The sequence below is a fragment of the Dendropsophus ebraccatus genome, chromosome 9, assembly GCF_027789765.1.
Source record: "Dendropsophus ebraccatus isolate aDenEbr1 chromosome 9, aDenEbr1.pat, whole genome shotgun sequence".
Taxonomy (NCBI): domain Eukaryota; kingdom Metazoa; phylum Chordata; class Amphibia; order Anura; family Hylidae; genus Dendropsophus; species Dendropsophus ebraccatus.
Genome location: NC_091462.1, coordinates 88,154,099 through 88,170,722, shown reverse-complemented (window position 1 = coordinate 88,170,722; position 16,624 = coordinate 88,154,099). Strand labels below are relative to the sequence as shown.

At 45.9% G+C, this 16,624-nt stretch overlaps 1 protein-coding gene across 1 annotated transcript; it reads left to right on the top strand.

The window, feature by feature from the left end:
• The first annotated feature begins 5,110 nt into the window (after positions 1 to 5,110).
• On the top strand, positions 5,111 to 16,213 carry MCM5 (minichromosome maintenance complex component 5). The gene is made up of 16 exons (XM_069983778.1): positions 5,111 to 5,368; positions 8,525 to 8,651; positions 8,778 to 8,906; positions 9,187 to 9,359; positions 9,448 to 9,603; positions 9,688 to 9,854; positions 11,356 to 11,527; positions 11,679 to 11,790; positions 11,898 to 12,041; positions 12,509 to 12,751; positions 13,560 to 13,672; positions 13,753 to 13,881; positions 14,073 to 14,215; positions 14,298 to 14,425; positions 14,709 to 15,649; positions 15,909 to 16,213. Exons 1-15 carry the CDS (start codon positions 5,199 to 5,201, stop codon positions 14,808 to 14,810), a joined length of 2,208 nt encoding a protein of 735 aa, XP_069839879.1. The 5' UTR covers positions 5,111 to 5,198; the 3' UTR covers positions 14,811 to 15,649; positions 15,909 to 16,213.
• The last annotated feature ends 411 nt before the right edge of the window (positions 16,214 to 16,624 follow it).

Here is a 16,624-nt window from a genome sequence, read left to right as displayed (position 1 = left end):
GCCGCAGCGCGGCAATAGCAGAGTCTCTGAGGATGATGAGAGGTAGCAAATATGAACACCGCGGGGTGTACGTATCCTGTTCGTGACGCCAAAAATGCAATGCCCTGGCCCCTGGAGGCCACTTCCGCAGTGCTGGTGTTATGAGCGGGCAATGACCGGGGCAGCTGCAGGGGTTATACTTGTCACGGTATAGGCCTGAGGGTGGCACAGCTGTAGGGCCGGTCTGTGGAATCTGCGGGTGATGATGGGCATGCGATTCTTCGCTGCACCTAGTCAGGGCACCAGTTAGTGGACACCAATGCCAGGGTTCAGTAACAGCGGTTTTATTATAGATGAGGTAACTAGTAGCAACAGTTCTGTCCGGATGCAACCGGGTATATAGCAGGCTTTGACAAATAAGGCAGGAGTGGTGCTGCATAGGCTGTGAGAATACGTGCCGGATGATGGGAGTAGGAGTATGAGAGAAATAGCGTTGCTGGGTGGATTAGCTTGAGAATAATACTTGCTGTGAATCCTTGCAGCGATGAGGAGAGATAACAGAATGACACCCAGATGAGAGAGAAGACTCCGGACACTTGAGCAGGCAGATACAGCTGAAGACTTGAATACAGCAGAGCACTCGATCCACAACTCCTCTGAGGCAGGAGAGGGACGACACACACAACCTCCTTGCTCAGCAGCAGGGGGAAGACTAACTTGTTAGGAGGAAGTGGAAGGTCACATGGTTGCTCCTGGCCAGAGCTAGTCAGCCATTGGAGGAACCATGGTTACAGGTCACGTGATCAACAGCCTTGCATACCACTGTACAATGCAATAATACACAGGAATACATGAGAATACACATGAGAATGCACATTACCAGAGAATACTAGGGGAAAACCAGCAGCAGTTGCAGTGCAAACACTTACCAGAACAGGCATTGACACAGCAAGAGAAATGGCCATAATAGGAGTAGTAGTCTGCATGTTCTGGGAAACTGCATGTAAGTGACCCAGTGTTCTCTTACATGCTGCAACACAAAAAAGGGTTAATACAGAAGACAATTAGCTCTCTGCCTAACTACTCTCATAACCTCTTACCTCTGTTCTCTGAGTTCCTGCAGAGGCCAGGGGTTATCAGTGCAGGAGTAGCAAAGGAGAGAACTAATTGACTAATTGTCCTCAGTATTAAAGGACAACTCCGGCGAAAATTTTTTTTGGCTTATTTAACACACATTACAAAGTTATATAACTTTGTAATGTGGTTAAATACCCGGTCTGGCCCCCTTCCCCCACTTTCCGACCCCCGACCCCCCACCCCGGAAGTTAAAGAATATATACATTACCTATTACGGTCGTCACGGTCCTCTTCTCTGGTGTCGGGTGATGTCAGAGCTGGGGGCGGTCCGGGTCTTCTTCCTTCTCGGCGTCTTCATTGAGAGTGAATGGGAGAGAAAAGGCTGCTGGTGCACATGCGCACCAGCAGCCTTTTCATTGGCTGGAGCGCATCACATGGCTTCCAGCTTGCTCAGCCCTGATTGGCTGAGCTTGCTGGAAGCCATGTGATGCGCTCCAGCCAATGAAAAGGCTGCCGGTGCGCAAGCGCGCTGGCAGCCTTTTCTCTCTCATGGACCCGGAAGAAGGAGACATCGCTGGACGGCGGACGCAGGTGACGGTGAGGCGGACGGCGGGCGAATGGAGTGGCGATCGTCACCGGAGGGATGGTGAGTATGGTGTCTGTGTTTTTTTTTTTTTGGGTGTCCCGCCGGAGTTGTCCTTTAACCCTGTTTTGTGTTGCAGCATGTAAGAGAACACAAAAAAATGTTTTTTTCGGCCACATCACCGAGTATGTGTGTGTGTGTATATATATATATATATATATATATATAAAAAAAAAAAAAAGTCCAGTGTGAAGCGCACTCAGTTTAGACCGGTGTAAGGGTGCCAGCAGCTGGAGACCGAATCCACGTCTCCCCGTAAATAATCAAAGAATTCCGCAGCACAACCATGTGGTGAAAAAAATCCAAAATAGTGTTTATTCCATATCAGTAGAAAATTCCATGCAACGTTTCTGTCTCTTCCCGAGACCTTTCTCAAGCATAAACATAGTGAGTAACACATCCATTTTATACACACGTGAAGTCAGCTGCAATTGATTGTCAATCAATGTGACGTCATAGTAAAAGTGAAATCATTCACAATATAGGGTCCAAAAGGACAAAGTGTACTTTGGTATACAATTTCTTGTGCATTTATATATACATATCACACAATACCATAGTGAAAAAAGTGCTACATTTAAAATCATATGTAGTTTGCTGGGCGGAGTCAGCCACCACTCTCCACTGCTATTGGTTCTTCATTCACATGCCTTCATGACAGGACGTCTTCTCCCTGGTGTAAAACAACCTCTCACTGCAGGTGTGTGCAGACTCTCACTCTGCCCATCCCTGTGGGTGGATACATGGGAGGACCTGTGGGGGCTCGCTCCTGTAGCTCCAATCTCAGTAGGTAGATATTTTGTTATACGATCATACTACAACTCAGTAGAACATCTGTGATCTTCAAGGAGCAGGGGCCATAATAAGTACAACTAGCAAATCCAGACGGACTATCACTATACGGAACTCCATCCATCAAACTTCGGGTTTTCCGGCCAGACACTCTAGCTGCGTGTTCACACACAGCGCTAAAGTGAAAGTGTACCTGGGTATCTCAACCACCCTGCAAACAGAGTGGGAGATTCCCATACCTGCCCAAACCCAATTGTAAGTTGTGAAAAGTCCTAATGTGCTATATCAGTGTACTAACCCCATAGTTGGAATTAACCCCATCCTGTAATTACTGGTTAGCAGTGGGTTGTGGTGGACCCCTCGCGCTCAGTCTTGATCATTCTAAAAAAATAAGAGAGAAAGAATGTGATTACTCAAAATTATCAAGGTACAAGACAATCATGTCGGGGTACGCTTAGAATGATCAAGACTGAGCGCGAGGGGTCCACCACAACCCACTGCTAACCAGTAATTACAGGATGGGGTTAATTCCAACTATGGGGTTAGTACACTGATATAGCACATTAGGACTTTTCACAACTTACAATTGGGTTTGGGCAGGTATGGGAATCTCCCACTCTGTTTGCAGGGTGGTTGAGATACCCAGGTACACTTTCACTTTAGCGCTGTGTGTGAACACGCAGCTAGAGTGTCTGGCCGGAAAACCCGAAGTTTGATGGATGGAGTTCCGTATAGTGATAGTCCGTCTGGATTTGCTAGTTGTACTTATTATGGCCCCTGCTCCTTGAAGATCACAGATGTTCTACTGAGTTGTAGTATGATCGTATAACAAAATATCTACCTACTGAGATTGGAGCTACAGGAGCGAGCCCCCACAGGTCCTCCCATGTATCCACCCACAGGGATGGGCAGAGTGAGAGTCTGCACACACCTGCAGTGAGAGGTTGTTTTACACCAGGGAGAAGACGTCCTGTCATGAAGGCATGTGAATGAAGAACCAATAGCAGTGGAGAGTGGTGGCTGACTCCGCCCAGCAAACTACATATGATTTTAAATGTAGCACTTTTTTCACTATGGTATTGTGTGATATGTATATATAAATGCACAAGAAATTGTATACCAAAGTACACTTTGTCCTTTTGGACCCTATATTGTGAATGATTTCACTTTTACTATGACGTCACATTGATTGACAATCAATTGCAGCTGACTTCACGTGTGTATAAAATGGATGTGTTACTCACTATGTTTATGCTTGAGAAAGGTCTCGGGAAGAGACAGAAACGTTGCATGGAATTTTCTACTGATATGGAATAAACACTATTTTGGATTTTTTTCACCACATGGTTGTGCTGCGGAATTCTTTGATTATATATATATATATATATATATATATATATATATATATATATGTGTGTGTGTGTGTGTGTAGGGGGGCGTACCGTTTTTTGCTAGGGGCCCCATGAATCCTAGCTACGCCCCTGCTCGTAATATACCCACAATCCAATCTGCATTATCAGGTTGAGTTCTTACCACACCAAAACCATTAAATACCACTCAGTTGTTAGTACTGGAACATAAATAGTGAAATACCAGTGTGGCCCCTTTTGCATTAAAGTCTAACTCTGTGGCGAGTATTGTGACATGAGAAGGGAAATACCAAAGCCAGGTATCCATCCACAGACAGCTGTTTTGGGGTATTGCCCCTCATCAGTGTGGAGCCGGATTCTGGCTATGTTATTCTGCTCCATATCATGGCTAGAGCTGCATACATAGCTGGAAGAGCAATAAAAAAATGATGTCTGTAAGCAATCCGATGGTCTTCCGATGAGGCTCTCTGCTATGGGCGCAGCCTGTGGGTCCTTACTGGGCATGCACCACTATTGGGACGCATAACACACGCTCCATATGACAAGTCTCAGCACTGTGTTCACACTTTACATTTTTGCCATAAATTACCAAAATTTCTGTTAAAAAAAAGTGCGCTTATAGTAGTTTGTGCACTAATGGCAAAATAGCATGATTTGTGCAAAAACACAACAAACAGCAATGTGTGGACACTGCCAGAGCCCCATATGTCAATCAAGGAGGGCAAGCAAAGAGATGCTCCTTTCTGCACTCAATGGACTTTGGCTCCTCCTTCTGGACACTTAAAACAACCAGAAAAACTCAATTTCTTAGCCCATATTGTAAGGCTGCGTTCACACTGCAGTTATTAAAAATACCGCAAATACTGTTAATTACGGCTGTTTTATGATGCAGTTATTGGCCTCATGGTTAAATCAACAGGTTTTCCACAAAAAAAAAACAAAACGCAATACAAAGTCGCTGCAGTAGGCAAAAAAAGAATCATGGTACAAGGTGACTGGACGCACACTGTAGCAGCGGACATGTTTCCGGAGACCACAACATATTGCCTTGGATTGAATTTCCAGTGGTCTCTAACAAAATGGCTCCACACATGACTCCGTAGAATGAAAGTACTTTTGCGCTCTAGCAAGCAAGAAAAATTAACGCATGCGCATTGTACAGCAGCTCATGCACAGATATTTTTTAAGGACGCCCGGCTGATTAACCAATAGGAAACAAGAGTGGGCGGAGTTCGTCTGGTGGCGCCGATTCTGCTTTGGCGCGAAAGTGTTGATTTCGCGCGCTTTCAGCTTGTGGTGCGGTCTCCATTGCTCTCGGTTCTCTGTCCCGTCTCATCATGTCCGGCTTCGACGATCCCGGTATCTTCTACAGCGACAGTTTTGGAGGAGAGCAGCAGACGGGCGATGACGGACAGGCCAAGAAGTCGCAGCTGAAGAAGCGCTTTAAGGAGTTCCTGAGGCAGTACCGCTATGGCACCGACCGCACCGGCTTCACCTACAAATACAGGTCTGAACGGGCTACTCCGGTACCGTGCCGGCATCACTTATACTGCTGTCATAGTGATTGATTATCGATATGAGATGTGATCAGGATGCCGCATGGTCAGTGAGCCGCATCCCCTCAGCTATTGTGTGACCCTGCTCCTATGGGGTGATGCGGCCTCTGTTCTTGTAGAAGAGCAGACGATGCTGGGTGTATAGGGGGTTATCGATCTATTGGTTTCCTACGTGTCATTGTTATCTGGACAATAGAGATGTGTAATGGTCTGTTTACACAGATTTATCTGACAGATCTTTTAAGCCAAAGCCAGAAATGCAATTGAAGAGAGGAGAAATCTCAGTCTTACCTTTATACCTTTATGACCTGTTCCCTGTGTGTAGTTTGTTCCTGGCTTTGGCTTCAAAGATGTCAGATAAAATCTTAACACACCATAAGTAGTTATGCTTAGGGACAGGGTGCTGAGACCACCACCAATGGCCAAATCTAATGCTGAGCCCTCTGTCTGTCGTCGTCCCCCCCCAGATCTAATGCTGAGCCCTGTGTCTCCCCCCCCCCCCAGATCTAATGCTGAGCCCTGTGTCCCCCCCCCCCCCCAGATCTAATGCTGAGCCCTGTGTCCCCCCCCCCCCAGATCTAATGCTGAGCCCTGTGTCCCCCCCCCCCCAGATCTAATGCTGAGCCCTGTGTCCCCCCCCCAGATCTAATGCTGAGCCCTGTGTCCCCCCCCCAGATCTAATGCTGAGCCCTGTGTCCCCCCCCCGATCTAATGCTGAGCCCTGTGTCCCCCCCAGATCTAATGCTGAGCCCTGTGTCCCCCCAGATCTAATGCTGAGCCCTGTGTCCCCCCCAGATCTAATGCTGAGCCCTGTGTCCCCCCCCAGATCTAATGCTGAGCCCTGTGTCCCCCCCCCAGATCTAATGCTGAGCCCTGTGTCCCCCCCCCAGATCTAATGCTGAGCCCTGTGTCCCCCCCCCAGATCTAATGCTGAGCCCTGTGTCCCCCCCCCAGATCTAATGCTGAGCCCTGTGTCCCCCCCAGATCTAATGCTGAGCCCTGTGTCCCCCCCCCCCCAGATCTAATGCTGAGCCCTGTGTCCCCCCCCCAGATCTAATGCTGCGCCCTGTGTCCCCCCCCCAGATCTAATGCTGAGCCCTGTGTCCCCCCCCAGATCTAATGCTGAGCCCTGTGTCCCCCCCCCAGATCTAATGCTGAGCCCTGTGTCCCCCCCCCAGATCTAATGCTGAGCCCTGTGTCCCCCCCCCCAGATCTAATGCTGAGCCCTGTGTCCCCCCCCCAGATCTAATGCTGAGCCCTGTGTCCCCCCCCAGATCTAATGCTGAGCCCTGTGTCCCCCCCCCAGATCTAATGCTGAGCCCTGTGTCCCCCCCCCAGATCTAATGCTGAGCCCTGTGTCCCCCCCCCAGATCTAATGCTGAGCCCTGTGTCCCCCCCCCAGATCTAATGCTGAGCCCTGTGTCCCCCCCCCCCCCAGATCTAATGCTGAGCCCTGTGTCCCCCCCCCCAGATCTAATGCTGAGCCCTGTGTCCCCCCCCCAGATCTAATGCTGAGCCCTGTGTCCCCCCCCCAGATCTAATGCTGAGCCCTGTGTCCCCCCCCCAGATCTAATGCTGAGCCCTGTGTCCCCCCCCCAGATCTAATGCTGAGCCCTGTGTCCCCCCCCCAGATCTAATGCTGAGCCCTGTGTCCCCCCCCCAGATCTAATGCTGAGCCCTGTGTCCCCCCCCAGATCTAATGCTGAGCCCTGTGTCCCCCCCCCAGATCTAATGCTGAGCCCTGTGTCCCCCCCCCAGATCTAATGCTGAGCCCTGTGTCCCCCCCCAGATCTAATGCTGAGCCCTGTGTCCCCCCCCAGATCTAATGCTGAGCCCTGTGTCCCCCCCCAGATCTAATGCTGAGCCCTGTCCCCCCCCCCAGATCTAATGCTGAGCCCTGTGTCCCCCCCCCCCAGATCTAATGCTGAGCCCTGTGTCCCCCCCCCCAGATCTAATGCTGAGCCCTGTGTCCCCCCCCCCAGATCTAATGCTGAGCCCTGTGTCCCCCCCCCAGATCTAATGCTGAGCCCTGTGTCCCCCCCCCAGATCTAATGCTGAGCCCTGTGTCCCCCCCCCCAGATCTAATGCTGAGCCCTTTGTCCCCCCCCAGATCTAATGCTGAGCCCTGTGTCCCCCCCCCCAAGATCTAATGCTGAGCCCTGTGTCCCCCCCCCCAAGATCTAATGCTGAGCCCTGTGTCCCCCCCCCCCAAGATCTAATGCAGAGCCCTGTGTCCCCCCCCCCAAGATCTAATGCAGAGCCCTGTGTCCCCCCCCCCCAAGATCTAATGCAGAGCCCTGTGTCCCCCCCCCCAAGATCTAATGCAGCGCCCTGTGTCCCCCCCCCCACGATCTAATGCTGAGCCCTGTGTCCCCCCCCCAAGATCTAATGCTGAGCCCTGTGTCCCCCCCCCCAAGATCTAATGCTGAGCCCTGTGTCCCCCCCCCCCCCCCCCCAGATCTAATGCTGAGCCATGAACAAAAAAATGTTTTAAAATAATGATGAAGAAACACATGTAACAAAAGTAACATGCTAAATATTTAAAATACAACGTGCCTCCCTGGATGCTGTGCTAAGCTACAGCATCCATTGTACCCTGTCACCCCACCAGTGGCTGTCAGGACATGATTAAAGTTGTATCAAGCATGGATAGGGTCCGACAGCATCCAGAGTATAGTTTCAAAAGCTTTATTAGCACATCAGGTACAGGCAGCGGCGTTTCGACCTCGCGGTCTTTATCAAGCATGGTCCGCAAGGACAAAACGTCGCTGCCTGTACCTGATGTGCTAATAAAGCTTTTGAAACTATACTCTGGATGCTGTCGGACCCTATCCATGCTTGATGTTCCTATGGTCGGCTAATAGGATTGCTGTCCTCCTGGCGTGCATCCCTGTGGTAATCTAACCACCACTCTGAACACTTATCTACCGGTGCTGTTGGACCCCTGCTGAAATGATTAGAGTTGTAGTCCTGCATGGTTGGACAATTGTTGCTCATAAGAAACAAATTAGTTTTGGTTCTTTTTTGTCTCCAAGGCTGTCCTGTCATACTTGTGTGTTGGGTTTTCTTGGTATATTGTTTCTTACTAACGGTATGTTTTCTTTCAGAGATGAACTTAAGCGGCACTATAACCTTGGGGAGTATTGGATTGAGGTGGAGATGGAGGATCTGGCCAGTTTTGATGAGGATCTAGCAGACTACCTATATAAGCAGCCCACAGAACACCTCCATCTGGTAAGTGATATCATACATACAGTAAGCAATTTAGGGATTGTTTGGTTTAACTATATACATTTTTTATTCCATTTTATGATGAACCAATAATCTTCACATTCTTAATTCCTGACTTATTTATTGTAGCTGGAGGAGGCTGCTCAGGAGGTGGCGGATGAGGTTACACGTCCACGTCCCGCTGGTGAAGAGACTGTACAAGAAATCCAGGTCATGCTGCGCTCTGATGCCAATCCTGCCAACATCCGCAGTCTGAAGGTATTTAGATTGCCCACACTTTAACCAGCCATGGGGTTACTTGTCCTCATGTTTAAGGGGATTCCAATTAAAACTTGTACCCCTACTTACAGGATATGGGACAAGTAAGAGATTGTGTTGGGTCCGACCTCTGTGCCCCCTGCCAATCTCCAGATTTGTCCCTGACTCCTTCTGAATACAGCCGTGGGTTGGCACATGGCCTGTGGCTCTGTTCATTCTCTATTGAGCTGTCGGAGAGAACAAACGCCACATGTGAGTGACAGTACTTTTTCTCTTCCAGTCGGAGCAGATGTCTCACCTTGTGAAGATCCCTGGTATCATTATTGCTGCTACAGCTGTGAGAGCCAAAGCTATAAAGATCTCAATACAATGCCGCAGCTGCAGGAACACCATCAGTAACATTCCTGTGCGGCCTGGCCTGGAGGGCTATGCTATGCCAAGAAAGTGCAACACGTATGTTCATCAAACAAGTGGTCTTGTGTTTAATGTGTCAGTTCACATACTTGTGCTCTTGTGCTTAACTTGTCTTCATTGCCCACAGGGAGCAGGCAGGTCGGCCCAAGTGTCCCCTGGATCCATACTACATTATACCTGACAAATGTAAATGTGTGGATTTTCAAACCCTGAAACTTCAGGAGTCCCCAGATGCTGTCCCACATGGAGAGATGCCCCGACATATGCAGTTGTACTGTGACAGGTAAGGTTCCAGTTCATTGCTTATGTAACGCTGTATCTGTTGTAGTGCTTCATTGAAGACCCTCTTGTTTCCCCATCTCTTTAGGTATCTCTGTGACAAAGTTGTTCCAGGAAATAGAGTGACTATAATGGGTATTTATTCAATTCGCAAAAGTGGTAAAACCGCCAATAAAGGGCGTGACAGAGTCGGAGTGGGTATTCGAAGCTCCTATATCCGTGTTGTTGGCATACAAGTAGATACAGAAGGCACAGGTGAGTTGTACATGTCTTTTATAAAGTTGGCGCACCAGTGCTGAGTTCTGCACAGCTTTTGGGACATGAACAATAAAAACTTGTTCACTTTGCAGTTCAGGTCTGGTGTGCCAAAAGAATATTTCTTCAGATGAAGTTTGGGTGACAGTGAGGCAAACAGTGTCTCGTGCCCACTTGGATTAAAGGAGAACTCCAGACAAAATCTTTATATATTTTAATGTTATTTTCTAAACAAAGACAAATTCCTAAAGTACACTTATTATGGGAGATGCACTTATAGTGTTATTTTCCTCACTTTAGTAGTTTAGGCACACTTCAATTTCTCTAAAAAAAAAAAAGTACGTCTTGACCCAGATCTATACCTGAAGTGTGCAGCTGGAGGCGCAGTATATGTGTTTTTCCAAACAAATTTTTAAGGAACATCTTCCAGAAAAATAATAATTACAATTAGGACGTGCAGGTCCTAGCACCAAGTACATAGTTGATACGATGTCCCTTGCATTGATCAAGATCACTTGTTTTATATAGTTTTGTGCCGATGTAAACTCAGCAAATAGAATAGGGCAAACATCAAAAACAAAAAAAAAAACAGATCGTAAATATCACATTCTTCTACAAACAAAAAAACAAACAAACAAAGGGGGGACATACATTTTGTAGTAGGCAACAGATGATTGGCAGTCAAAAACTTAATCAAAAACTAGAATAGAATTAGAACTGAGGAACCTTGTGTTGTCAGAGTTGATCAGCAAGTGGAGCATTAATGAATTAAAGAATAAGGGAATATAAGTGAGTGCCAGAAACCTTAGAGTTTGGAAAGCCTCAATAGAAGAATGTCAAATCCACGATGAACAGCCTCAATAGAAGAATGTCAAATCCACGATGAACAAATACAACGTCTCAAGGAGTTGGGGAGTCAGATAAGTAATTTCTGTAAAATTTATGCCATGGCTCCCACAAATTTCGGTACTTGCCATAAGTTCCTGTTTCCCAGCTGCACAACTCCTCAAAGCGAGCAATTTGCTGGACTTTTTCAACCCATTCACACAATATGGGTGGAGATTCATCCCTCCAATGAATTGGGATGAGCAGTTTTGCTGCCGACAACAGGATAGTAGGTAAATTATTTTTGGTTGGAGTAAACGATGGCGCGGTATATGTAGACATTACATGTAGGAAATAGCAGTGCCCTTTCTATGATTTAGGCACAAAATTCAGCTACCTGAAATAGTTACGTATTTACAGCTGGCAGCAGTCATGACATTAGATTGCAACTGTTTCTGCCTTATTATAAGTGTACACTAGTCTTTGTGTAAAAAAACAAAACAAAAAAAAAATCTATAGTCTAACAGTCTATCTGCTGTGTAGTGCTGCATTTTGGGGCACTGATTTCCACTGCAAAATCACTCTTTGCAGACCCATGATGCATAGTTACCTGTAGACAGTATATTAAAGTTTTTTGTTTCAGCCTATTTAAGTCTTTTGTCTCTTACATTTATAGGAAGAAGTGCAGCTGGCGTTGTGACTCCTCAAGAAGAGGAGGAGTTCAGACGTCTTGCCTCTAAACCTGATATTTATGAAACAATTGCTAAAAGCATTGCTCCATCAATCTATGGCAGTACTGACATCAAAAAGGCCATTGCATGTCTGCTCTTTGGTGGATCCCGTAAAAGGTGAGTTTTTTTTTTTTTTTTAGAATTTAATGCCGCTATAGTTAAAGGGTTACATACTAAATCTAAGACAGAGAACTTGGTGTGGTGATGGGGTACAGAGACTGTGATTTCCATTGGCTTTTTTCTAATGCAGTGTTAATCCTTTATTCAGGCTTCCAGATGGCTTAACTCGTAGAGGAGACATCAACCTGCTGATGCTGGGAGACCCTGGAACTGCCAAGTCTCAGCTTCTGAAGTTTGTGGAGAGGTGCTCGCCTATTGGGGTAAGAGGCGGTTCTGCCCCTCAGTTTGGACTGAATACTTTATTCCTCATGCATGGCACATACACATCATATGTTGTATCTGTTGCTGATACAACCTCTGTTTTCAGGTGTACACATCTGGTAAGGGCAGCAGTGCAGCTGGTTTGACCGCTTCAGTCATGAGGGATCCTGTATCTCGTAACTTCATTATGGAGGGTGGTGCCATGGTGCTGGCAGACGGAGGAGTGGTTTGCATTGATGAATTTGATAAGGTAATCTTTTTGAAAATGATGCTGATAATATTTATCAAGTTCACTGTAGTTGGGAGTGTAGGATTTTAGTACTTATGTTCACTGCAAGTACAAGCAGTAGACTTTCGCCTGTGTTTCGGCAGTGCAGCATAACTTCTGTGTTTGGGTGCTCACTTGACTCTTCCGACTTTGCTGAGGCTACAGAGATCAGAAGCTATTGTCTTTTTAAATGCATCTGAGTGCTCCTTAATAGGCATAAAAGGCTGTGACTTCCAGCTTTTCAAAAGAGGTGTAGACCCTGGACATTTGACAGTCCATATGGGTGCCAGAACTGGGGGAAATGCAGGACTATGGAAATGTGATCAGCATTGGTTAGTGTACGTGTAGGTTTGCTTGCTGAACCCTAGTTAAATTTAAAAAAAAATAAAAATTGTGGCTTATGCTATCCAATGACTGTTTAAAAAGTCTAACTGAAATTAAACTTTCAGATGCGAGAGGATGACAGAGTTGCAATCCATGAGGCTATGGAGCAGCAGACCATTTCTATTGCGAAAGCTGGCATCACCACCACCCTGAACTCTCGCTGTTCAGTGCTCGCAGCTGCTAATTCAGTGTATGGAAGATGGGATGACACCAAGGGAGAGGAGAATATTGACTTCATGCCCACTATTCTATCAAGATTTGATATGATCTTCATTGTGAAGGATGAACACAATGAGCAGCGAGATATGGTAAGAATATTTCTTCTTGGATCTTCCCTCACATTGCTGCCCAGTTGTACAATTCCTCTAGAGGGCAAAGTGTGTACAGGTCTAACAGAACCCCAGATGGCTTTTTAAAGGACAACACCAGGCAAAATGTGGTTTTTAATGTTATCACAAAAGGAAAGTTAGACAAACTTCTAATATACATAATATATGGGAAATGCACATAAAGTGCTATTTCTTTCAATTTAGTAGATCAGGCAGACTTCAATTTTTTCTAAACCGGTGATGTCACGAATCACACCAGGGCTGGGTGTGTAATTTCTGTGAAGCGTCCAGCAGGGGGCGCAGTGAAGGATGGAGCTGCTGGCACTTGTGGTGCAGCTGCCCCAGTGAACACCCCCCTAAAGACCCCCCCCCCCCCCCCCAATCACAAGTGCCAGCAGCCCTGTTCCCGGTGCATAGGACGGGGCTGCTGGCACTTGTAGTGTGGCTCCCGCATGCCTATGTGCCGTGGATGGGGCTGCTGGCACTTGTGATATGGTTATTCTTACTATGGAATTTCTCCATACACTGCGCCCCCTGCTGGACGCTTCATAGGAATTACACCCAGCCCTGCTTTGATTCGTGGCGTCAGGGTATTTTAGGAAAATTAAAGTCTGTCTGATCTACTAAACTGAGGGAAATAGCACTTTATGTGCATTTCTCATAATTAGTGTATATTAGAAAACTGTCCAACTTTTTGTGATAAGATATAAAAAAATACATTTTGCCTGAACTTCTCCTTCTTGTAGATTTTCTCATTTACATGTGAGTTACTTTCTTTTCTGTACAGACCCTGGCCAAGCATGTGATGAATGTACATCTTAGCGCACGGACACAGACACAGTCTGTTGAGGGAGAAATAGATCTTAACACACTGAAGAAATACATTGCGTATTGCAGAGCGTAAGTAAAGTCCTGTCATTGTCACCATTTCATGCAAGTTTAAGACTTGAGTTTTTACGTGTTTATTTTTACAATGACAGTAAATGTGGACCTCGGCTGTCAGTGGAAGCAGCAGAGAAGCTTAAAAACCGCTATGTCCTCATGCGTAGTGGTGCCCGAGAACACGAGAGGGAGAGCGAGAAGAGATCCAGTATTCCTATAACGGTCAGGTATGGATGACACTGCTTATGACACTGTATATTTTCTTTGCTTGCTCATAATGGGTAATTATGTGTACTACCTATAGGAAAGTATAAAAGGGGTCACATTTATTAATAGCCATTTGCATGTTGTAGTCCGAAATATTTCCGTTTAAGAAAGGAATGAAGGCCAGACTTACCAATTCTCCCTCGGCTTGCAGACAATTGGAAGCTATCGTCCGAATTTCAGAATCTCTTAGCAAGATGAAATTACAGCCCTTTTCCATGGAAGCTGATGTAGAGGAGGCTTTGCGCTTGTTCCAAGTGTCTACTCTAGATGCAGCCATGTCGGGAAGTCTCTCTGGTAAGCATTGTGTGAACAGAGCTAGCTCTACTGCAGATCTGTGTTGGCAATGCATGATAATATTTTAATTCCTACCCTTCAGGAGTGGAAGGATTCACCACACAAGAGGATCAAGAAATGCTCTCTCGCATTGAGAAGCAGATGAAGAGGAGGTTTGCAATTGGCTCCCAGGTTTCTGAACACAGCATCATCCAAGATTTTCTTAAACAGGTGGGAATGATATAAACTACAACTATAGGGTGGGTTATTACTAAAAGCTGGACATGGCTTTCATTATAACATCTGAGGCATAAATTACGTAAATCTCACGGCTACAGATGACTGTACATCAGCCTACCTCATACTTCATCACATAGCTGCAAATAAGACATACAGGCCTCGTTGAGGAGCCATTCTCTTTCCTGAAATTTATGAGCAAGATGTTAAGAATTTTTGACCTCTAATGTCCGGCAGACTTGACATGCGTGTTAATGTCCTGATTTCTTGTTTCCAGAAATACCCAGAACATGCCATTCACAAGGTCCTGCATCTAATGATGAGACGAGGTGAAATACAACATCGTCTTCAGCGTAAGGTTCTATTCCGCATAAAGTAAGATGGAGGAAAAGCTTGAGCACTATGGGATTCTGGACAGCTCTTATTGGTGTAGCACTATTGAAGTTGTGTAGCTTCATGCTTGCAGGACATTGGTAGTTCCCTCTGCAGGAATATGTATATATCATAAGCCGGCTGCAAGACCTGACAAATCTATAGGTCAGAAGGTTTCTGTATATAAATAACGCACTGGTGGAGTAGGGTGGCAATGTTCTTATGTTTGAGTTAACATTAGATCATTGGTCTGTTGTGTAAAATGCTCCTGTTCTAAGGGATCTACAGGCTAGTTATGCCTTAGGATGAATTCTATAAGCACCTACATAAGTAATGTTAAAGTGAGCAATAAAGAAATAAAAATTTTATATTCAGATGGCCTGGTGTGTTCTGTAAGCTGGGTTTGTACCATGTGGTCAAAATTCATGTTAAAGGAAAAGTCAGAGAATGAGTAGAGAATAACTACAGTAAAATTTGTATTCCTTACAAGTTCTAGACCTACTCAGTGAGGGAGTAGTGATGAGCAAATTTACAGCACAAACTAAGCTATTTGCTTTGTTAGCTCAGCAATCTGCTTTTCTGCCTTTGTCTGTGCTGCTCTGCCCTGGGTGCTTGGAAAATCTGGATCCTAGCAGAAGTTTTTCAGGACTGGATCCAGCTTTTCCTGGCACCTGGGTTGGAGAGGGGTATGGAGCAGCATAAACTTCAAAAGCATCAGGCCGATTGTCGAGATAATGAAGCATTTTGTGTTGGTTATGTTGTAAATTTGTTTAACTCTAATCTGGAGCAACAGCGCACTTGCTCTCCTGTTGGTTAGAAGAAAATGGTTGTACAGAACAGTCTAAGGCTAGGTTCACACTGCGTTTTCAGCATCCGTTTAACGCATCCGTTTTTTGCAAAAAACGCATGAAAAACGGATTGCAAAAAACGGATTCATTTGTGTGCATCCGTTTTTCCATTGACTTCCATTATAAAAAAAAACGGATCCGTTTTTTTTGGCGGACCAAAACGGACCAAAAAACGTTGCTGACCCTATTTTTCTGGACGTTAAAAAAAACGGATCCGTTAAACGGATGCTGAAAACGCAGTGTGAACCTAGCCTAAGCAATACTTTATATTCAGCGTATGTAACTGTAAGGCTGCTTAAAGAGGACCAGTCACTGCCGGGGTGAAAGGCTCCTGAACCAGACACCCTTTTCCCACCACACTGTACAGTTGGTGTAGTCAGGTAGAAAAGCTTCTCCTGGCATTTGCCAAACCGAGACTTGTTCATGAGACTGCTGGCTAGAGAAGTGTAATTCAGCGCTCCACAGAGCATGTGTCCAGTGGCGGAATGCTTTACACCACTCACTCTGACTCCCAGCATTGTGCTAAATGATGTAAGGCTGAATAAAATACTCAAACACCTTTGTTTTTTTATGAATGGACAATTTATTGGATGGTGTAAACTTTTTGCTGTGCTAGGTTTAGCTCATGAGAAGACTCCATTTCACTGTTGTACATTTATAGCAGCAGCAACTGTAACCCTCGCTGTCCATGACTGCATATGACAGAGGGAGCCAAGTCAGGCACATTGGTTTATAAAGCTACCTCCATCTTCCCCCGTAAAAAGGCACCTCCTCTGTTCATTGGGACATTCATAGACTAAAAGTAGCTTATTAACAAACACATAGGTATTACTAGGACTGTCAATGGTTTCCAAGACCTTTCATGTCTGCAAGTTGAACAGGATTCGGTGGCAGTGAGAAGTGATCCACATCTATACAATTAAAAAGCATAAAAGGAGAAGTAGTTGTCAGGTTTTTCATAAAAACACCAAGT